Here is a 24504-nt window from a genome sequence, read left to right on the forward strand (position 1 = left end):
TTCAAGTAATCAACTAATTCTACGTCTTAAATGCTGTTCGCCACCTGCTTCACACAAATAATTAGGCTGTATTTTATGGATGTCTTATTGAAATAATCAACATAATTAACATAACATATATTATAACACACACTTAAATATACCAAAACTAAATTAATTAATTAATAAATTTTTAATATGTGCCATTTTGAGCAAATATGTGTCTAAAATATTTTCTATCCTCGAAATTATACGTATATTCGTTCCAAAATTATGCGCTCTACTAAGAATCAACCACTTGGTGAATTATGTAAAACTATGTCTCTTTCATTTTAAGACTTTTAAAGAATTGTACTATTTATTTATTTATCCTTTCTCGCAACCCCCTTAATGGTTAAAGAAAGTTTTTGATAATTGTTTGCTGTTTAGTGTGCACGGACATTTATTTACGACTAGATTTAATTATATGAAAAGTGTGTATATTTTCATATGCATATTATTTATTGTTCCCCACTTGAGTTCGTAAATTTATATTCACTAAAAACTAAAGAAGAAGAAGTAAACCATGCGCGCTGTGTTCTGCGCCTGGACAGTAAGCGGCGCTGTGTCGCGCAGCCGCTCACAGATCCGCTACGATGAAGAAACACACTACTATGGCGTCTGGGGAACACAACTCTTCACGTTAATAGAAGCTGTTTGTGATATCTGTCGTGTTATTGATTCAGACGTGCAAACCGGTGAGTGATAATACAGGAAATTATAAAATTGCGTCTTTCAGTGGGACTATAGTGACCAAAGAGTAACATTGAGCTCACATCTAAACAGTTAACACGAGCCTGATATTAAATTTGAACATTACTGACACCAATATTACTATCGTTAATAATCATCGGTGACTAAACCGTAATGAAATAATATGACTGCAATGAAAAGCTCAAAAATGTTGAACCTGATATTCACTCTGTGCCAAATCCTTGTGAGCTACCTACCTAGACAGCATTTCTGGGCATCATATACATTCCGCACTTAAACAATAACAGGTCTATAACATAACAATAACACTGTTTAGGGCATCGGTTCGCTGTGTTTTGAGGCAGAGCTATTATCAGTGTTGGGGAGTAAGTAGTTACATGTAACGGAATAACGTAATTTAATAACAAAATACATGTAACGTTAATTGTAATCAGTTACAGTTACTGAGAAAAAATGTGTAATTAAATGACAGTTACTTATAAAAATGTTAACGATTACAAAGGGGGTTACATCTGAATATTTACAGACACACACACACACACACACACACACACACACACACACACAGGTTTAATTGATTTCTTTCATAAATTGTCAAGTCAAGTTGAGCTTTATTGTCATTCTGCTACATGTGTGGACATATAGTGGAACGAAATGTCGTGTCTCGCAGGACCATGGTGCTACATACTAGTTAAACATAAGATAAACATACAACAATGCAAATATAGGAAAAACAATAGAGCTATACAACAGTTTAACCATCTGACTATACATATACTATAACTACTATACCTAGTTGACTACACATACACAAACTGAGACTGTACAATAACTTTACATAAATACTGTACATTAAATTGTGCTAAAGAGATATATATTTTCTGCACAATTTCATGTACAAATATTTTGTAAATTTTGTGGGAAGCAGCGCATAGAGCAAAAGATTTAGTAGTGCAATGCTCCAGTAAACATTATTTTGTAGTGCAATATTCAAGTAAACATATATTATCTTATTGAGTCTTTGTTGCAGGGAGTGTTTATAGAAAGTGTCTAGTGTGCCGAGTGCGTTACTACAGGTGGTTTGTATAGCCCACTCACCTGTGTGTAGCACACTCAGAATTGCACTTAGGAGAAATTTGTCAATAGTTATTTATGAGTTGGGGGCTGAGGTGTTCATGGTTTCAGAGCGGGGACAGGGAGATTGGAGTTAAGAGCTCTCACAGCCTGGGGAAAGAAGCTGTTGAGCAATCTGACAGAATGAGCTTTGATACTCCGGTACCTTTTCCTGATGGCAGAAGCTGGAAGAGGTTGTGGGAGGGTGGGTGGGGTCCTTCACGATGCTGGAGGCCTTGCTGGAGCATCGTGCAAGGAAAATATCCAGGATGGAGGGAAGAGGGGCACCAATGATCTTTGCAGCAGTGTTCATTGTCCGTTGTAGGGTCTTGCGGTCAGCAGCACTGCAGTTCCCATACCAGACAGTGATGCAGCTGGTCAGCACACTCTCAATGGTCCCCTGTAAAGGTGGTGAGGATGGGTGGAGGAGACTTGCCCTTTTCAGCCGACGGAGAAAGTAGAGGCGCTGTTGTCCCTTCTTGTTGAGTGACGTGACGTTGGTGGTCCAGGTGAGATCCTTTGTGATGCACCCCCAGGAATTTAGTGCTGCTGACTCTCTCCACGGTTGAGCTGTCGATGGTCAGTGGGGGGTGGTCAACAGAGTTTCTCCTGAAGTCCATCACAACCTCTTTTGTCTTACCCACATTGAGGGACAGGTTGTTAGCACCACACCATTCAGTTGTGCCACTTCCTCTCTGTAGTGCGTTTCATCGTTGTTGCTGATGAGGCCTACCACAGTTGTGTCATCAGCAAACTTGATGATGTGGTTGGAGCTGGTCTTGGCAGTGCAGTCGTGGGTCAGCAGCGTGAAGAGCAGCGGGCTGAGCACACAGCCTTGTGGGGCCCCTGTGCTCAGTGTGGTAGTGCTGGAGGTGTTACGACCGACACGGACTGACTGAGGTCTTGCAGTTAAAAAGTCCAGGATCCAATTACAGAGGGAGGTGTTAAGGCCCAGCAGGTTTAGTTGTTGTGGGATTATTGTGTTGAATGCTGAGCTGAAGTCGATGAACAGCATTCTTATATAGGGGTCTTTCTGTTCCTGGAGAGTGGTGGATATTGCATCGTCCGTGGAACGGTTTGGACAATATGCAAACTGGAATGGGTCCAGCGTGTTTGGGAGACTGGATTTGATGTGATGCATGACTAACCTCTCAAAGCACTTCATCATGATCGGGGTCAGTGCTATGGGACGATAGTCATTCAGACAGGACACATGTGACTTCTTTGGTACTGGGATTATGGAGGTGGATTTGAGACACGTGGGGATGACTGCCTGGCTCAGCGAGATGTTGAAGATGTCTGTTAAGACATTCGTCAGCTGTGCAGCACAGTCTCTCAGTACACGTCCAGGTATGTTGTCAGGGCCCGCAGCCTTTCGTGGGTTAATCCTGGATAGGGTCTTCCTTACATCGGCTGGGGAGAGACAGAGTACCTGGTCGTTTGGAGATGTGGGTAGTTTCTGTGCAGGTGTGTCGTTCTGTATCTCAAATCGTGAGTAGAAGTGGTTGAGTGCCTCTGGTAGGGATGTGTCATCGTCACTGGCCTGTGGCGGGGCCTTGTAGTCAGTGATGGTCTGAATGGCTTGCCACAGGGTCCGAGTGTCTTTACTGTCGCTGAAATTGTTGTTGATTTTTTTTTTTTAGCATACTGATGTTTTGCCTTCTTGATGCAATGAGACAGATTGGCTCTTGCTGTTTTGAGGGCTGCTTGATCTGAATGCTTCATCTCTGGTCTTTAGCAGCCCACAAACCTCTGCTGTCATCCATGGCTTCTGGTTGGCACGTGTGGTGATGGTCTTGGTGACTGTCACATCAACTATGCACTTTTTGATGCAAGCAGTCACAGTTTCAGTGTAATTGAAAAGTAAGTGTCAAATTGTCAAATTGCATTGACTGCTTTAAAATATGAGACACCAATGTTTCAGAGTTTTAGGACACAGAATAGGACTCATGCTTATTCGATAACTGTTTTTATTTCCTACTTGAGTTTATATATATATATATATATATGTGTATATGAATGTATGCTTTATTTTTTTAAAGATTAACTGTGCCAGTGTTTTACGCAAAGATTTGATTTCAAAAACAGTATCATGGCTATTAAACTATTATCTTATGATTTATCCTCAGAATGATCTCAAGAGGTGCTAAAGTCTGATTTTGTGGTTGCTGTGCTTTAATATTAAATTATTATAATCTTAATTTAAGTGAAGAGGGATTTTAAAAGTCTGACAGAGTCCTTCTGTAATGTTAAACCTGCCTGCCTCCTATTTTAAGGATTTTTCAGAGTACAACACAGAACAACAAACAAACAACATTGTCTCAGACTTCACACGCACTCACAAAGAAAGAAAGAAAAAAATAATAATAAAGAAAGAAATAGATATAAATACGTAAATAAATAAAAACAAATAGGCTAAAAATAATAAAAATACATGTATATGCAATACCTTAGACATAAATTATAATGCTTTCAATAATAAATACAGGTTCAGTAAACCTGTCTGCTTTAAATGTTTGAAAATGATTAACTGTTGAAAACATTATAATTTTAGAAACGTAATCAGTTACATTACTTTAAGTAATTGAAATAGTTACACTACTTATTACATTTTAAATAGTGTAACTTGTAACCTGTTACATTTCCGAAGTAACCTTCATATCACTGTGGTTTATGTGCTGAATGCTGATGTTTTCTGCAGGTCAGTATGAGCGCTGAGGCTGCAGACCGCGTGGCAGTGAGCGGCAGTCGACCCTGCACCCCGCCGCAGGCCTCCTGGTTCGAGTTTCTGCTGGATCCATCGCTCCTGGAGCAGCACCTGCAGGGCCCTCATCCAGGTATCTGTCTCATGCCCTGGAGTCACCACCGAGTGCACCAAGCCGTATCGTGATTTCTATTGTAGTTCAACTGACGGATGCATTACCAAAACACAGCGTTAGAGCTCTTTCATGTTATTATGAGAACTGTAAAATATTCAGTTTATGAAACGGTGACAGGACACATAAATAAACAAAATGTCAGGAAAACAAACAAATCCTCTTACATTGTTTGAAGGTGATTGCATATTATCATGACTTATATGTGACCATGGACCACAAACCAGTCATAAGGGTCAGTTTTTTTAAATTGAGATTTATACATCATCTGAAAGCTGAATAAATCAGCTTTCCATTGATGTATGGTTTGTTAGGGTAGGACAATATCGAGATACAACTATTTGAAAATCTGGAATCTGAGGGTGCAAAAAAAATCAAAATATTGAGAAAATCGCATTTAAAGTTGAACAAATGAAGTCCTTAGCAATGCATATTACTAATCAAAAATTAAGTTTTGATATATTTACGGTAGGAAATGTACAAGATATCTTCATGGAACATGATCTTTATTTAATATCCTAATGATTTTTGGCATAAAAGAAAATCGATAATTTTGACCCATACAATGTATTGTTGGTTATTGCTATAAATATACCCCAGCGACTTGAGACTGGTTTTGTGGTCCAGGGTCACATATTGACTGAAGTAAATACAAGTATTTTTCTAAGGCTGAGGTTATGCCAGAGGGCTGTCCTAGTAATAAGTGTGCTGTATATTATTTTAAGCTCAACTTGGTAGCATGTCTTCATAATCTGTGCATGGATAAAATCTGAATGTGCTGTTTCGCTGGGATATGTGTCACATTACAGAAGTAAAATCGGCTGCAAATGCTTTTCCATGAGTTCTTGGTTTCCTGAGATAAGCTTCAGAATTAATTTTTAAATGCTTTTCCACAGATCCGTCTCCTGTTCAGCTCATCGTTCAGTTTCTTGAGCAAGCCTCCAAACCGTCTGTGAATGAGCAGAACCAGGTTCAGCCGCCAGTGGACAACCGAAGGAACCGCACACTGAAGTTAATGGCCCTCAAGGTTGCTGCGCACCTGACCTGGAATTTGAACCTACTAGAGAAAGGGTGAGTGATGATACAACATTGATATTAATACTGATATAATACTGATTCTCTGTATTACCTGAAATATACGTTTTTTGCATTTAATTTTATTTTTTATTAGCAACCACCACATTGACACGCTAAGAGCCATTCAGCAATGTGCTAAAACACAAATTTAGAACAGCCACAAAGCAATGCCTGACCGTTAAAATATTTTTTTTGCACAGGCAAACTCCACTTACATTCTCTTAAGAAAATGTAAAAATTGTGTTGGACAATTGGACATGGATATTTTTTTTATAAAACAGGGTGTCCACAGGTCCTTAAAAAGCCTTAAAATATTAAATATTTTTGGTCACATTACTGCTAAAATTTATTATTATTATTATTATTATTTATTGCAGTTGTAATTTTGCAGAGTAAATAATTTAATCTGACTGATAACAGCCTTATAGAATTTATTGATAAATTGTAATAATTTGACATGAAAGGTGATGCATACATTTAAAAAGTTTCAAAAAAAGGCCTTTATAAAGGTAAATAAAAATATGCAGATTTAAGTATGTAACAGCTGAGAGAACACTGATGAAAATATTGCTTCAGAATAATTGTTTACATCACCAAAAATCTTGGTGATGTGGTAGTTTTGTGGGGAATATTGTCTGCTGATATGAAAAGTTCACTGTATATCGTAGTAATAAATATCATTTATGACAGCGATTATTTTTTTCTTACATTAAACACATGAAATATTACATATGTATGTAATATAATGTGTATTTACATTACAGGTTGAGTTTATATATATATATATATATATATATATATATTTCATATAAGGGGTATTAAAAAGGTCTTAAAAAGTCTTATATTTCACTTGTTCATATCTGTAGAAACCCTGTAAAATGTGGATATTCAAGGAAGTACATCTTGTCTGATTTCTTCTTTTTGTCTTTGTTTGATTGACAGTTTGACCATCCCTGTGCTTAATATGTTACTGAATGAGCTTCTGTGCGTCAGTCGTGTTCCTCCTGGAGTTAAGCACGTAGATCTGGATCTGTCCACCCTGCCGCCCACCACAGCCATGGCCGTGCTCATCTACAACAGATGGTCAGTGTGACGGTGCAACTGTGTCATAGTTTACGCCGGTTTAGGTAAACTTTGTAATTTCTGTGGCTGACGTCCTCCGGAGATCACATTTGTTGGCCACATACATCATTGAGACCGTCTAATTTCAGAAAAGTTTCCATTATATTCCCAAGTTAGAAAGAAATGACAGTAGGTTATGCCTCATGAGGAATTACAGTCAATTTTGTAATGATTACTTCTCTGAAATGAGACCTCCTCAGTGCTGTATGCGGCCTACAATGCAACCTGGAGGGCACAGCCTTTGAAATGAGAGGTTTATGGAAAAAAATAAAACATAAAAACAGTCACTTGCTTAGGTTCTGAATGAGTTAGCCGTTTGAACTAATTGGTAGAAATGAATTTCTCACTCATTTAAACAGTGACATGCTGCCACCTACTGGTAGTTTTAGATTTATATTGAGAGTATTATTATTTATTTTTTTAAACATTTCATATTTCAGTATTCATTTAAAAAAACAATTAATAACTATTTAAAATGCTGAATCAAAATATTTATTCCTTGTCTTTCTCAATGATTTGAAATAATCTTTTGGGGAAAATTTCTCAGCCAAAACTGATGTGTGATTAATTTGCGATTAATTATATTGATTATTGGCACATCATATTATACCATGAGGCTGTTGAATGCTTGACTCTGGTTGACAAATAGAGTGTTTGAAATCTGAACCACGTCTCTGTGTTGTAACCATTGACATAAGCAGAATAATTAACTTCATTGGTCTTTTGAACCTTTGAAAAAAAAATACACACCTACGATGTAACTGCCTCTCTGCTGTACATCTTTACTATATCTATATTAGTGCTGTCAAACGATTAATAGCGATTAATTGCATCCAAAATAAAAATTTTGTTTACATAATATATGTATAAGTACTGTTTATTTATATGTATATATAAATGCACACACACATACAGTATTTATTTTGAAAATATTTACAGGTATATACATTTGTTTATATTTTATATTATATATAAATATATTTAATATATAAACGTAACATATTTTTTAAATATATACATGCATGTGTTTGTATTTATATATACATAATATATGAGTGCGTACTGTGTATATTTATTATGTAAACAAAAGGTTTATTTTGGATGCGATTAATCGTTTGACAGCACTAATATATATCTATAATGCAGAATCAATGAAGATCAAGTAGACAAAGAAATTCACTTCTTTTACTGTTGCTTAAAGTGTAGTGTTGTGTTAACAGTGTAATATGATCTTTGTCTCAATAGGGCCATTCGTACCATTGTGTTGAGCAGCTTTCCAGAGAAACAGACCAAACCTGGTCCACATCAGCTGAATCTGTAAGGAAGGGATAACAGGGCTGTCAGTTTTTTGTGTTGTGTGCCGTTTAAGCGCTAATAGTGTTTTGTGTTCTGTAGGTTGAGTTTGGTGCAGCAGGAAAAAGAACTGACTGAGAACATACTGAGTGTGGTATGACTGAAATGTGTGATTTTATGATTTTATATACTGATATCTGATTGCTCTAGCTTTGGGTTGTAAAAAAATAAATAACTTAAAAGGAGAGTTTCACACAATATTGCATTACGGATTCAAAAGAAGTACGCAGTGCAACAGATTAACAGCAAAAGAAGCAGTGAGACGTAATACGATGCCATGTTTGATTAAGGACAAAGGATTGATGTGTTTTATTGTTTAACTTTCATCAATGTCTAATGTCACTCTTCAAAATGGCGTTTTTATTCTCTAAGAAAGCTCATCGTAGCCCTGTTTCTTGTTTAACGCTGTGCTCCTCAGCTCAGAGAACAGGCTGCAGACTCTATCACGGTGTTAGAAGGAGCCCTGAACATTAAAAAAGACTTTTACATCCACACGCCTCGAACCCTAGACCTGCTGGCTGCTGATCCCAGTACAGCCAATGGAGAGACCGAGTCGTCCACCGCAGGACTGCGCATCAGCGCCGATCACCTGCACTGTCAGGTGTGTCCTACAGGGAAATAAATCACTCTAGTTAACTCTGCTGGAATGTGCTCCTTTATCATGTGAAGATCTGTTCTGTTATTAAAGGAGTAGTTCACTCAAAAATGAAAATTTGCTGAAATTTTACCCACCCTCAGGCCATCCAAGAAGTAGATGCATAGGTGCAAACTCCTCACCTTTCAGTGACAAGTCACTTTTCTGAGATCAAAATAGGTCACCTATGAGATTTGCTTGATTCCAATGAGAGTGAAAGTGTTTGTAATTTTTTTGGTTGTTCCAAAATTTTTGTGTAGTATTTTCTTTACTCTTTACTTTAAAAGCTATGTCTAAAAAGGGTCATATTTTATGTATCTGAGGTCTGAGATGTGAGGGCAAACATTTTGCATTTTAGGTCAACATTGCCGTCTAATCAGCAAATATCTTTAAAAGAAACTCGGTGTGGAGCATGCCCCCGATCCGCGCAATGATTGCACCTTCCCCCTTACCTGTTTGCATCTCTGGTTTGTTTCTTAATTCGAAAAAGAAATAGAGAAATGTAGCATTCCATCCCTTGCATCACTCACTTGAATGGGTGCCGTCAGAACGAGAGTCCAAACAGCTGATAAAAACAACACAATAATCCACAGAACTCCAGTCCAACAATTAACATCTTGTGAAAGCTGTGTGTTTTTTATAAGAAATAAATCATTAGGATGTTTTTAACTTTACTACTAAATTACTAAAATATATTGCTAAAATATGCACAGATCAAACAATGTTTGCAAGCAAAAAGAGTGCAAAACTGGAGCAAGCGTTATTATGGATTATGGACTCGCATTTTCATTAGATGTGATGGTTTAAAGTATATATGAAGAGTCGTGTGGATTATTGTGATGTTTTTATTGCTCTAAATCTGTTCCCATGAAGAAACAAACTCTTCTACATCATGGATGGCCTGAGGTTGAGGATATTTCCTGCAAATTTTCATTTTTGGGTTAATTCTTCCTCTAAAAGTGAACTATAATTAATATCTGGCAGGTGCATTACGATTTAGGAGGCATTTACTTCCAGCAAGGCTGTTCTGACCCTTCAGTGTATGAGAAAGCCAGAGAACACTTCAGAATGGCACGAGAGCTGCTCACAAAGGTGGGTCTTTAAGGTTTTTAAATTAAAGGAACACTTCACTCAAAATAGTACATGCTGTCATTATTTACTCACCTTCATGACACAGCTGAAATGCTGTATTGACCAATCAGCATCCAGGACTGTTGAGATAATCCACATGCATTTCTCAGTCGTGACTGTTTTTGTCGCTGTGTCTGATGGCAGCTGGATTCCTCTGCGTCTCTCTGTTGTGTGGATGAGCAGCGCTTGGCTGGATACTGGAGCGCCTGCAAAACCCTCACCGAAGCCTCGGACCCCAGCGAGAGCCAGCACACACCCTACGGCCAGATCAGCTGCTTCATGAGGAACCGCAATTATGGGGTCAGCAACAACTCTCACTACCATTTAAATAGTGCTCTTATTGATTAAAAACCTTTCCGATTGCAAGACAAAGGTTAAAACGGCTCTCCTGAACTTTAGTATAAGCCTTCCACACAAACTTCCCACAGATTTATAGTATATTGCTTTTTTTAGTAAGTCTCATACTAAGTACATACATAGTAAGACTTACTAATTAAGTCTAAGTGAGCAGTTTTAACTGATGTATTAAGTCATGTGGTAATCATACCTTTTTATTTAATAAGAGTGACATGGTTAAGTAATTTTTTTCATTGTACGGTGCTTTTCACAATACATACAGTTTTAAAGCAGCTTTACAGAAATTCATAATGCTATATACCTTTATTATATTCTATTATTCTACATATGTTTTATGTATTTTATTAATCATCCTATTAATAATACATGATAGTCCACATTTAGCAGTTTAGAGCTGAGTGATAGGATAGTTTGGTGACAATATAAATGATGAAACAGTTGAGATTTGCTGTATAGTACATGGCACTTTATGTGAGTGTACTGTACAGTATGTATGTGGGAAAAATTACATATACATATAGTAGATGTGAACTGAAGTTAGTCATTTGTCAGTTCAAATATTTAAGAGTTTGCATCTATGGCAAGCCATTCAGGATTGAACAGTATGGTTCATCAGCTAGGTGTAGTGTACATCTGGAAGCAGGAGTAGTTCATTCTCTGTGCAGTTTATTAAAGAAGACTGAGTAGATGCAGACACTGATCGTAGAGATGCCCTTTGCATCAAAGAGCAACATCAAGCCAGGCCAGAGCTGGATATGCTGGATATGTATCCTTAGGATAGGAAGAAATGCAAAAGACTAGATCATGTTAAATAATTTGGAGCAGACTTGTAGTATATGAGAGATGTTTTCAGTTCCAGAGAACCTGAATAATGAAGAATAACAGTGAGGTATGAATTAATTAAATAGGTGTATGCTGGACTAATAAAAAAAATAGGCCTTAGTTTGTAAACTGAGAGAGTGTGAGTCCTAAACAATGGCTGGTCTGTAGTTTAGGAGCCAAATGGAAAAGAATCAAACATGCCTGCCTGTAGTTTTCAAGTAATCCTGCAGAATTTGGTTAGACTTTTCAGTATTAAGGTCTTGAATGCATACATGAGCTTTTTAGCATCAGAAACAGAGAGCATATCTTAGTGTAGCAACATTTATAAGGTGGAACAAATCCTCTAATAACATTGGAAATATGATTGTCAAAGCAAAGATTTCTATCAGACAAGGTTCTTATTTGTGGAAGTCTGTGTAACCACAAATCCATCACAAACATTGTTTTATTATCTTATGTTCAGAGGTTTCCAGACTAACTAACTAATGCATTCCTCTGTTTTGTCAGAATTCAGAAGTATTAAAGTACTAGCTATCCAGTCTTTGATATTACTAATGCATCTGCTAACTTGGAAAATAAATAGACCTTTATCACAGCGGAATTGATTACCAGAAGTGCTTGTCGAAGCAGTGTGTCGATTTTTCCGGTTATGTATATTTTTCAATGTGCTGTAGTCACCTAGTTGAATAAACGCCTGTTAAAATGAGCATCTGCAGGATGATTTCAAAATCCGGTCATTTTCAGAAACATGTGAAAAGATATTCTGATGATTACTGTGCACAGAATTTTCCAAACTCAACGGAACTTATAGTTTTAATCCAATGTAATCCGTGGCTCCAAATATGCGTGATGATTTCACCACACAGTGCTCGTTTAATAGCGACTGCGATGCTGCAGTGTGTGCGAGACCTGATGAAAAAGATCTGAACATATTTATTCATTTGTATTAAATTTTAGTCATTATTCTGTTATTTTTCACAGTCATTTCACTGTTTGCAATTCACGTATTTATGCCAAAATTCTTAATTAATATTCAAAGTCACACTGTCAATGCGTTATACTGTTTAAGATTAATTAGCCTAAATGTTTAACATTGTTAAATTTCTTTAAGGGGTCACACTTTATATTAGGTGGCCTTAACTACTATTTACTTACATAAAAACACAAGTACAATGTACTTACTGTGTTCATATTGTATTGCAAAACACTTTTGCTGCTACTGAGGTGGGATACGGGTAAGGTTAGGGGCAGGTTTGGTGGTATGGGTAGGTTTAAGCGTGGGTTAAGGTGTAAGGGATGGGTCAACAGTGTAATTATAAATGTAATTACAGAAATTAATTACAGATGTAATTACATATAGGTATTTTTAAAATTATAAGTACAATGTAAACACATGTATGTACACAATAAGTGCATTGTGCCAAATGATTAATTTAAATGTAAGTACATAGTAGTTAAGGCCACCTAATATAAAGTGGGACCCTTTAAGGTAACTTCGGAGCATTCATTCATCTATTTTATACTGCTCTTACGAAAATTAACCATGGTTTTGCTAACCATAGTTCAACCATGGTATGTGTAGTAAAACTTTGGTAATACAAATGGAAATCAGTTCGAAAACAAGACAAACAAACATGGTTACTAAATTTTTTACTATAATAAAACCATGGTTAATTTTTGTAAGGGTGTTTAGTCAAATTCATTTTAAAAATGTAATCCGGTATGAAACATGATCAGAAAAACATTGTTAATGAAAAGACGAACTTGACTGCAGCAGGTTAGTTGGGATTTTTTTTTATTCAGAATGCACATTTGGAAGGGAAATATATTAATAGGAACATTTCAGCAGATGGAATATATGAGATCATGTAGCCCTAAACATCCTCAGTTTCGAAATGCATACTAGGCACAAACGTTCTCCGCATAATATTTTAGAAGGACCTTCATCTCTCCGCATCAGTCTCATCCATGCTTTCCTCAATTCGTGTTGTGTCAGGAAATCGTGAAAACTGAGGCAGTGTATCGTTGTTTAGAATGAAAGCAGCCAGGTACGCTGCAGTAACACCGGCGAGAAAGGAAAGAGAGGATTCGCCCATTAGTTTTGATTGCGTTGATGGGACCGGAAGTGGCGAGACACTGCTTCACTTACCGGATATAGGAAGTGTGATAAAGGTCTAATGAGGTAGGACTGGAGGAAATATAAAGCTGAGTATCTTCTGCATAAGTGTAAACTAATGCCATGGTTACCTCTCCCAAGAGAAGTATATTCAAAGAGAATAGTAGAGGACCTAATACTGAACCCTGTGGTACTCCGTACTGCATCCCACACTTAACACAAACAAACTGGTAGCAATTGGATAGGAAACTCTTCACAGAAAACGGTTCTGCAGAAATTAAGTTGGTTAGGGCAACACTACTACTAGACATAAATGGGAGATTTAAGATTGCTCTATAATTAACCACTTCTCATGGGACTAGCTGGGGCTTTTTAAATAAGGGTTTGATAACTGCCAGCTTGAACGTTTTTGGGATATGTCATAAAATGTTTATCTAGCGTTTTGTTTTTGGTGTATGCTGAACCATTCAACATAGAGCATATTTCATACTCCACCCTGGCAGCACTCTCTATCATTGCATACTGTTTATAATAAATATTATACTGCTTATAAGAAACATTTCTGGTTGGTAAAAGGTCAAGTCCACTGTAGAGACAAAAATCTGCATAATTGAGTTTTGGTTCCTCCTATAACCTATATAGACCTCAGCCACACATTGACTGGAGCTTGACATGATTGTGCAGTTGGTGGAATGTGAATTTGTATAACAGTAACCGTTACTGTCTCTGTTTACTGTCTTTATGTTGTAGGCATTGATCGAGGCCTTCATCAGAGACAACGTTACACTCAGTCTACCCAACAGCTTCAGACATTCAATTCAGCTAGAGCTGTTGCACAAGCTTCTACAAGGGTGAGTGAGATGCTATTTAGATGCTCAATGGATGATTGTATGTGTATTTAGGGTTTAAATCTATCACCATCTATCTCCACAAAAATGTTCAGACTTGTTCCTCAGTATGGAATGTGTTTCACTGAAGCCCAAAGAGGCGATGGATTATTATTATTTTTCTTTCTTATTTTCGATTGATCACTACATACGTTGATTTCTTGTGATCACAGCTTAAGTTTCTTGTGACCTCAATGAAAGCCTAGCAAGCAAAAAGCGACCATGCAGATTGCAGCATTTGACAGTACAGTATAAAAGATCTGTGTACTCTTGCCTCCATCCCTTTTTCCCTTTTTAAGCGAGAAATTAAATACAGACATTTCCCCTACCCCCTTCTTTAATGGTTCAAACACTGGTGAATAAAATAAGTAGATACAAACCTGTTTTCCTTCTACAAAATTCTTACAGAATTATTGTAATCAAAGCTGTAGTATATTTTGCTTACAAACTCTTTCCTCATAGAATTCCATTATAAGTGGTTTACTATAATCTTTTTGTTTATCAAATAGAGAGGTAAGCCAATATGTGGTAAATGACATGCCACACACACTGTCTATAGAGCTTGTTGTATATTCCTTTAATATAATGTCTGTGTGTTTTAAATGACAGGGACAGGGCTCTAGAGGAAGTGTGTCATAAACTGTGTGTGTGTAACGCAGTGAGAGATGCACTGGAGGGTGGCGTCCTCAGTGTGTCCTTCCATCAGCTGCTCCTCAAACCCAGCAAAAACACCATCAATTTTCTGCTGGAGGTATAAACCCTGCTGCATCACTGAATCATATACTGTTCCCTAAACTGATCTAGTTCACATGGTTTTCTGATGAAGTAAAGTGCTGTCTATTGCTCTCTCTCCAGGTGTGTACAAGGTCCCTGGATAAGGAGCACAGGTCTGAAACAAGCAAGAGGAAAATGGCTATTTTCATCAAGTGAGCACACTTACATTTTTTAAAACTTTTCACCTTGCCAGACTTTTGACTAATCAGGTTCACATGTCTTTTTCTTTGCTTTCACATGCTTTTCAAGGGTAGATTTGAAGTGAATTTCACATGGGGGAGGGGAAATGCTGCAGCAATCTGCATGAACAGGAATATTTTTATTTTTATATCATGTATCATCATTGGATTTTAGATTAAAGAAATAGTTTGGGTTCAGGAAGACTTAATGCTTTTAAAGAAGTTTCTTATGCTTATCCAGGCTGCATTAATGTGGTGAAAAATACAAAAATTGGTAATGTTGTGAAATGTCATTGCAATTTAAAATACCGGTTTTCTATATATATATATATATATATATAGAATATTATTATTATTTTTTACTTTTTTGAAAGAAATAAATAGTTTTATTCAGCAAAGACATGTTAAATTGATAAAAATTGATAGTAAAGTTTCTGAGTGCTGTTCTTTTTAACGTTTTTACGTTAACGTTTAACGTTTTTTTTTTGTGTGATTTTTGGTTTTTGTTTACTTAATCATAATTGGATTTTGCTATTGTGTTTTATTTTAAATTGTATTATTGTGTGCAAATACTATACTGCAAAGGTTCCATGACGCATAGCTGTTAATTTGCTTTCTAGGACAGTTTGTAACAGGTTGGAAGATGTTTCTCTGGCCTTCATGGTCTCATCTCATAAACTCTTCACGGAACTCCTTCAAGATGAGGAGAAGAAGATCCTGATGGAGCAGATAAGGAAGAGCTCAGCCACAGTCAACCTCAGTGCTAAACCACTGCCCTCGTTCTACGATATATCTGGTACATCCTGGAGGAAACAGTCGTTTAATCATGACCATATGAATTACATGAATATTTCATCACCTGGAGAACTGTTCTTGCTGTTGGCTGATGTGATGTTTGTGTTTTGTTCTCACCAGCGTCTGCCAGTGTGAATATCAGTCAGCTTGAACAGCAGCTCATTCTGTCACTGGATCCTCGACACATCCGACAAATCCTCATCGAGCTGCATGGGATCTCCGAACGACCCTTCTGGAGGGTTAATAGTAAGGTCAGGAAAGACCATCAGAGGTCACATTATGTTTTTAATTCCATCATGCCTCATTTTAAAACATGAAACGATGTAGATAATCTAGTCCTCTGTCTTTAATTAGTGCTGATTGAGTAACAGACTGAATCAGTGTTTCTTATACAGGATTTTGTTTTACAGTAAATTAACTAATAATTTATTTGAGTGATTTGCAATATCAGTTCATGAAAAAAATGCTTATTTATGAATAAATGTATATAATAAATTATAGTTGTTGACCTGTGACTTCTTGCAAATGTATTTTTTCCTGTAGTGGGAGGTTCCTGTTGACTATGTAAACGTCATACTAGCAATAAAAGACAACCTGACACGAGACCTGGTGTACATCCTTATGGCCAAGGGTCTGCACTGCATCAGTATAAAGGTGTGTATCTGAACAAGACTCACTTCCACATGATTCAGTATGCCTATATGCACCCCAGAAAGCTGCTAAAGACACAAAAGAAATGTTCATGTTGATTGCACTATTTTAGTGATGTGCCTGGAACACCGTCATCTAGATCAGCAAACAGCTTTATCTAAACCTTTGCGTTACTTTTAGTTGTTTAATCCTTCCATGCACATGCACACTTTTAAAAAAGAATATGCATTTACATGCCAATAAAAGATGCATCATACTGCAGAAACCCTAATGTCTTAAACCACTTTCACTTAAAGGGGTGGTTGACTTTTCTTTTTTTTTTCTAGGCTTGATTGTGTTTATGGGGTGCAGTCTAACATGTGTTAATGCTTCGTTTTTTTTTTTTAAAGCATTTTTTTTTTCACATAATTTACCTTTATTCTACACCGCTCTGTCCCTTCTATGAACGCTGTTATGATTACAAAGTCTCTTACACATGAAGAGACAGAAGATTATACCGAGGCTTATATTTTGTAGTTTCAAATGTCAGCTTTCTTTTAGTTTGTAGTTTGAACCAGCATTTTTTTTGTGTGTCTCTTTGGCTGCTGCAGGATTTTGCACACGCTCGTCAGCTGTTCACGGCGTGTCTGGAGCTGGTGACGGAGTTTTCTCCTAAGCTGCGTCAGGTCATGCTCAACGAGCTGCTGTTGATGGAGGTCAGAGGTCACGAGGCAGGCGCTGCCGAAGGCAACATGGAGAGACCTCCGCCCGACCTGGTCAGCAGGGTCCGTGGATATCTGGAGATGAGGATACATGGTATTATGTCAGCTATTGCTCTCTTGAAAGGAGGTCTGATGATTTCTAGCTTAAAATAGACGAGAGCAAAGTCTTTCACACTCACTTCTGGCAATGTACTGACATTGTACAGACAATAAATGAATCTGACACTGGAAATTGCAAATACCTACACAGTTGTTCTCTTAGACATTTAAGATCCTGCTCTGCAGAATTAGGCCTGAAGGTTGATGACAATTTACTCAGGATCAGTGTTGGGAAGGTTACTTTGGAAATGTAATAGGCTACAGATTACAAGTTACCCTATTTAAAATGTCATAAGTAGTGTAACTATTTTAATTATTTAATAAAGTAATGTAACTGATTACATTTACTTTTTTATGATTTTTCTAAAATCATAATTTTTTCAACTGTTAATCATTTTCAAACATGTAAAGCAGGCAGGGTTAACCTTACGGTAGTGTTCAACACTGATTACTATCACTTTCAAAATCCTTCTTCACTTGAATTAAGATTATAATTAAATTTTAAAGCACAAGCACCACAAAATCAGACTTTAGTATCTCTTTACTTTGAGATCATTCTGAGGTTCGTCGTAAATACAGATTTACGATCATAACAAGAAATAATTTAATAGCTATGATACTGTTTTTGAAATCAAATCTTTCTAACTATGACAGGAAATATTGGCATCTAACAATGCCTTGGAAAAAAAAGTTCATCTTAAAAAATAAAGCATATACGTAAACCCTATTCTGTGTCCTAAACTCCTGAAACATTGGTATCTCATATTTTAGAGCAGTCAATGCAATTTATGAAAGATGTCAATCAAACCTGTGTGTGTGTGTGTGTGAAAATATTCAGATGTAACCCTCTTTGTTATCATTAACATTTTCATAAGTAACTAGTTTAATTACACATTTTTTTCTCAGTAACTGATTACAATTACATTTATAACTTGGGTAACACTTTATTTTAAGGTGTCCTTGTTGCACGTTACATGTACTTAAGTTTATAATAACAATAAATTATGCATAATTGAATGCAAGTAACCTTAAACTAAACCCTAATCCTAACCCTAACCATATAGTAAGTACATGTAGTTAATTAATATTACTCAGTTCTTAAATGTATAATTACACTGTAACAAGGACACCTTAAAATAAAGTGTACATTATTTTGTAATTAAATTACATAATTCCATTACATGCAACTAGTTACTTCCCAACATTGCCCAGGATGTGATCAACTGAGGAACAGTGGATGTGTTGACTTTATTCTTTGATAAATTAAGCTCTTTGAGTTTGTGCTTATTCTAGTGAAACCAGATTAAGTGGAATTCATATTTTAGGTTAGGATGCTGTAATTCCTTACTGTGTTCTTCACGGCCACAGATCTCCCGCTGCGTCAGATCGTCGGGGAGGAATGTGTCGTGTTCATGCTCAACTGGAGGGAGAACGAGTATCTGACGCTGCAGGTGCCGCAGTCACTCGTCAACAGCAACCCATATATAAAGGTATCTGCACTCTCCCCACAAACTCTCCGGTGCTTCATTGCCATGAATAGTGTGAAAATCTTAAGGGTCTTAAAAATGGGCTTCAAATACATTTTTTCTCTTTTACACATTTTCTTAATTTTCTAGTAGAGTCGTGTTTTAGTAGGAATTCTTACCTCAGATCATTAGGGGTGTGAAACACATTTTATTGGCCTGTCCAGCTTTTAATGTAAGTAGAAAACTCTTTTATGAAGTGAACTCACTTAGAGTTATTTAGTATAATTTTGCCAGAAAAAGTTGTAGAATTTTTTTCATATGTTCATGTAAAAAATCTTGTGTAATATAACTTGTGTTTGTTGGTTTTTATTGTATTTGTTTTACTTTTTTTTTACTGTTTTTATTGTTTTTGCCATGAAAATAGCCTAAGATGCTGACATGGCATTAAATAAAAATGCTACTACTACTACTACTACTACTAAATATACTACTCGTTAGGGGTGTGAATCGTCACTGGTTTCACGATTCGATTATGATTATCATGTCTTTGATTCGATATCACGATGCGTTGCATCCTCAGTTTTCAATATTACAGCATTTTTACATTTTCATATTCATTTTATATCAAATTTATTTTGTGAATTTTTATTAAATTATATAAGCAGGCTACTTTTTAAAATAATTACAAATTAATAATGAATAAAAAAAATAGCTAAGAATTTAACCAACTAAATATAGCTTCAAAACATAAGCAAATATAAACTAATAAAGGGGTGAAAAGACAATTAGTGATAAACATAAAGTACTTTCAGTATCTTGAGAGTGCTTTCTGTATACAGAAGTTCACAGATAATCATAGTTATGGGTTTTTCTTTTTTACTCAGCATGATTTTTTGTTTGATTATTACTGATGGCATCAAAGACAGTGGCAGCTTTAGGCTGCATTCACACTAATGCACAGATCTATTTTGACAGATGATTTGTCCTGTTCTGAAAACATAACTGTTTACATCAATTTCGGAGATGCATTATTGCATTGTTTGATGCATTATTTCCACCCCCCTACAGATGATCATCTCTTGTGTGTTGTTCTTCATGCAGCTAGGGCAGCTGATAGCGTCCACCTGTAAGGAGCTGCCAGGACCTAAAGAGAGCAGACGCACGGCGAAGGAGCTCTGGGAGGTGGTGGTGCTGATCTGCAGTGTTTCCAGCCAGCACAAGCGCTCCAGTGACGGTCGACTGAGCCTTCTCAAACATAGAGAGTCCTCGCTGGGCATCCTGCCCCGGTGAGACAGAGGCCACTTACTGCAGGACATAGAGAATAACTCTAAACCTGCCTCAGATGACTTCCTGAGGGGGAAAAACATACAGAGCCTGTTTCAGTGTCTGAAATATAATATATAAAAACTAGGACTGTCAGTTTAACACCTTAACTTAATTAATTAGTTATGAAAAAATAGTGGGATAAAAATATTTTACCGCAGTTAACACACTGGCCCTGCCCCCAGACCTGTACGTCATCTAATATTTCATACAGTTGACTGTTGACAAATATGATGCAGGGCAACAACTCTAAAAATTCAAGATATTGTGGCAAAAATGCTCCTGTATGTGTTTTAAGCGATATCACACGAGCAGCGAGAGCAATATCACAAGAGTGCTGTTTGTCCCGAGTGCAAATGTGATTTCACACAACAGTTCAGTGAATAAGAAGTTAATATTGTGTTATATTTTAAACACAATATTTTCTGTTTTTGCTCAGTTTTGCCAACAAAAATATCACCTATAAAGCCACAGCAGAATTGTTGCGTGGTGTTATGTTTCTGAATGAATCGTGTGAATCAATGATTCAAAGCCCTTTCATAAAGAGAGCCATTTACTTCATTCCTGAATATAGAAGATATTTACTGCCACCTGCTGGCAGATTTAGTTTCTTAGAGTATTAAAAAAAAAGAAAAAAGGGGGGGAAAAAACTTTAAAGGGATAGTTCACTTTAACCAAAAAGTTTAAATTATGTCATCAAACCTGAATGACTTACTTTCTTTTGTGAAACATAAAATTAGGTATTTTGAAGACTGTTGGTAACTAAGCTGTTTTAGTTACCAATGACTTTCATTGTGTGAGCAAAAAGATGTTTCTCAAATGATCTTCTTTCATGTTCCATAGTTTATGTTGGGCCGTTGCTGCCTAAATAATAAATTTTGTTGAATCAAATAAAATATTTCTTTCTAAAGTTACTATTTGTAATGTCTACTTATGACTTAAACACAAAAATAGCTTTAAATAATCTTTTTGGGGTATTTTCACAGCCAAATGTTATTTGCGATTAATTAATCGACACATCATGTAATTAATTAGATTTAAAAAATGTAATCGACTGACAGCCCTAATAGAAACATAATCACAGCATGTCAGACTGTATTGTCTTCAAAACATTCAAACTTTAATCTTTAAAACTATTTTAAACTTCAAACTATTTCAGACTGAAAACTGTCAAACTTTTTAAAAACTCAACTTCAACTTTTAAAACTTTCTGGTCTGCTTTCTCAAGGCAACTTCAAAGTTTGTCTTGAACTTTTTTTTTTTTATCTAGTTCTCCATGTTATGTTAACGCATTGTTATATTTTCTGTTGTTTGTGCTTTAGGAGCAAATTCATGACTTTTATGAAAAAACTACGGGTAAGTATAACATTTCCAAGTACAAAGCATTACGTAAAAGTCTATCGTAAATACAGAGAGCTTCCAGTATTAATCTGCGATATGATTTTGGGTTTTAGGAGCCGCTGGTTTTGACAACGCTCATCTCTTTGTTTGTGCGGCTGCACAATATTGTACGGGTATGTGCTAACCAATGTGGAGGAAGTTATTCAGTATTTTCTACTAGATTGTAGGTGTTTTGGTTGCCGTTTTATCTTTTTGTCATACTGTAGAATGACTTAAAATAAACTAGTCAAGTATGTAAACAATAACAAAACAAATAACAATAGAATAGGTAATAAATCGGGAAAATCTAATTTCTGTGTAGATTCCAGGTCATTATGTATATGATTTTTTTTTTCTCAGGATGATATAGTGAATGAAGTGACAGCTGAGCATATCTCCATATGGCCTTCATCTCTTGCCAAGTACGTCACAAATGCCATTAGATGAAGAAATGCTCCTGTTAAAATCTGTGAAATGTTCTGATGATGATGGTGGTGTTGATATAGTTTACAGTTGGTGGATGTCGAAGCCGTGGTGGTCACGTTGAAGGAATTGGTGAACTATGCTCTCAGCCTCAACCCCAACAATCAGTCGTGGCTCTGCACGCAGGCCGACATTTACTTTGGTAAGTTGAAGCTATGTCTGAATGAAACCCTGCACTCACACCGCAGAGATCCATCACTGAGGGTTTTTTTCTTCAAGTCACATGATTTGTGTAACACTTTAAACAATACATTGTTTCACAGTAGCTTTACAGAGTTTTGTGATGTTAATGTTAAATTGTTTATACTCATCAGTTTTTAGTATATATCGCTTTATGAGTGTATGTGGTTATTTTTGTTGTAGATGTAAACTGGGCTAATTAATTTATGATGTGATTTTGAGGCCTAATTACCATTTGGTGATGTGTATCACTGCCATGGTTAAGTAATGCATGTAAATATCAGCTTTTAAGATTTTAGTCTCAGCCCTAAGCAGTTCAACCTTCAATTAAATTGAAATTCATGCTATAATACTTAAATTTACTCAAAGTCTGATGTAACTAAAACATACAAAAGTATAAAATGTTTGCAATCTTTTGTTTTCATCGAAATATGTAACTATTTATACAGAGACTGACGTGGAATGTTCATAAAATATCATCAAATAACTTTACTCAGAAAATAAAGTTTGAATTCCTGAATAAATGTTTTGACATTTAAGCAATTAAAAACTCTTGGTCTAGTCTGTCGGATGCACGATATTTCATAGGGATGCATTGTTTGGTAATCTTTTTAAACAAAGCCTAAACATTTTTTTAAAGTTGTTTTTCATGGTCAAATTTCAGTTTTAAATAGGCCCAAATGCTAAAATGATTAATTCAGTACTTGTAAAATTTTGGCAGAACAGGTAGAAGGTAAAAACAGGTGAAAAACCACTTAATTTACAGCACTAGTTTGTTTTCACTTACTAAATTCATGTTTGATTTTTGCTGCTTTTGTTCTTTCAGTGACCAACCAGTATTCTGCAGCGATGCACTATTACCTGCAGGCAGGGACCGTGTGCTCAGATTACTTCACGAAACCAGTTCCTCCTGACGTCTACACTGACCAGGTCTGCAGAACACAGTTATGAACGAATAAAGAAAACACTTTTATTTCTACTTTTGGTTTGGTAGTGAAGTCACTGGGATGCTGTCAGGACTGATGTGCTGAATGTTTCTGCAGGTTCTGAAGAGAATGATCAAGTGTTGCTCGCTCTTGAACTGTCACACTCAGGTAACAAACCGCATCCGAGTCTGGTTTCAGAGGATTGCTCTGCGTCATTCCTGAAGTTATTGTCTGCACTCTGCAGGTGGCTGTTCTCTGCCAGTTTCTGAGGGAAGTGGACTACATGACTGCATTCAAATCTCTACAAGAGCAAAACAGGTGAGCTCGCAATGCATGCTGTATCAATACCTGTTTTACTAAGTCAGAAACTAACTCTAATGGTTTTTTCTCCATCAGTCATGACTCTATGGATTCGTTCTATGATTACATCTGGGACGTGACAATTCTGGAATATCTGACATGTATCCTTTTTAAAGAAGACCCAATCTCAGACCAACACCTTTTATCAGTCTTTCTCAGCCAAACACAAATTTTTCCAGGTTTTCGCTGTTATACGCTAGGGGGCATATGCATATGAAAAATAATGCGATCATCAACACTAACCACATATAAATGAAAACTGTCTAAATGTTACAGAGAGAAATGTCGATCCAGAAAATGGTAAAGGCCTGTGTAAGCTTTGGGAGTTCTGATGGAAGCCATCTACTGCATCTTTTCCATGAAATTATAGTGAAAATCAGCAAAAACGTTGGCGGTGGCTGGCAACTTTTTCAAAAACTTTGAAGGGGAAAGAGTTAATAATGAGATTTGAATAAGCCTTTATTCAGCACATTTGGTGTTCTCTTGTTCATTGTTTTACCATAACTATTGCCTTTAGACATTCATTATAAACGAGGAGAGAGTGACAAAAGACAAGTGGCGGTAAGCTGATTCATTTATCTGTTGATTCAAGAATCAATTACGCTACGTTGAGTGTCTCAAACATTTATTGCAGATACTGCAGAAATGCAATCTAACAATATGTACCAGTATTTAATTTCAGTGCAGTTTCAAAGCAAGATTTGTACAAAAGTTGCTTAACTTTCAGATGGAACAATTGGCCATCACCAATGAAACTAAATCAGCTCAGTACATAGATATGAAGCTAATGATGGTTAATTAATCTATTTGAACACAGATCAAGGCCATCGGACAGTCAGAGTTAAACTCCAGTAATCCAGAGGAAGTCCTGCAGCTTGCAGCGCAAAAAAGGAAGAAGAAATTCCTACAGGCCATGGCTAAACTCTACTTTTAATTTAATTCCTAAAGAGTGCTTTTTTTTTTTACT

The 24504-nt window shown here is 36.4% G+C and overlaps 1 protein-coding gene across 2 annotated transcripts; it reads left to right on the top strand.

Annotated features, from left to right (window-relative positions):
* The first annotated feature begins 558 nt into the window (after positions 1-558).
* On the top strand, positions 559-24492 carry ints8 (integrator complex subunit 8). 2 transcript variants are annotated; one of them, XM_058753224.1, is made up of 28 exons: positions 559-716; positions 4547-4682; positions 5618-5792; positions 6741-6881; positions 8166-8237; positions 8316-8367; positions 8692-8874; positions 9892-9999; positions 10183-10338; positions 14084-14184; positions 14830-14971; positions 15076-15146; positions 15794-15969; positions 16089-16219; positions 16512-16622; positions 17210-17414; positions 18788-18909; positions 19987-20171; positions 21531-21564; positions 21663-21722; positions 21949-22010; positions 22095-22213; positions 23078-23181; positions 23295-23345; positions 23422-23495; positions 23574-23638; positions 24055-24098; positions 24355-24492. In XM_058753224.1, the coding sequence occupies exons 2-28, from the start codon at positions 4553-4555 to the stop codon at positions 24469-24471; spliced, it is 2991 nt and encodes a 996-aa protein (XP_058609207.1). In that variant the 5' UTR covers positions 559-716; positions 4547-4552; the 3' UTR covers positions 24472-24492. The 2 variants fall into 2 exon arrangements, with proteins under 2 accessions (XP_058609207.1, XP_058609208.1); XM_058753225.1 differs by lacking the exons at positions 23295-23345; positions 23574-23638; positions 24055-24098; positions 24355-24492 and having other exon boundaries at positions 23346-23471.
* Positions 24493-24504: the final 12 nt, after the last annotated feature.

The sequence above is a fragment of the Onychostoma macrolepis genome, chromosome 19, assembly GCF_012432095.1.
Source record: "Onychostoma macrolepis isolate SWU-2019 chromosome 19, ASM1243209v1, whole genome shotgun sequence".
Classification (NCBI taxonomy): domain Eukaryota; kingdom Metazoa; phylum Chordata; class Actinopteri; order Cypriniformes; family Cyprinidae; genus Onychostoma; species Onychostoma macrolepis.

Coding starts and splice junctions, on each gene's coding strand:
- ints8 (XM_058753224.1), top strand. CDS start 4,553: ATGAGCGCTGAGGCTGCAGACCGCGTGGCAGTGAGCGGCAGTCGACCC. Junction 5,793..6,740: donor TTGAACCTACTAGAGAAAGG/GTGAGTGATGAT, acceptor TTTGATTGACAG/TTTGACCATCCCTGTGCTTA. Junction 21,565..21,662: donor CTTTTATGAAAAAACTACGG/GTAAGTATAACA, acceptor TTTGGGTTTTAG/GAGCCGCTGGTTTTGACAAC.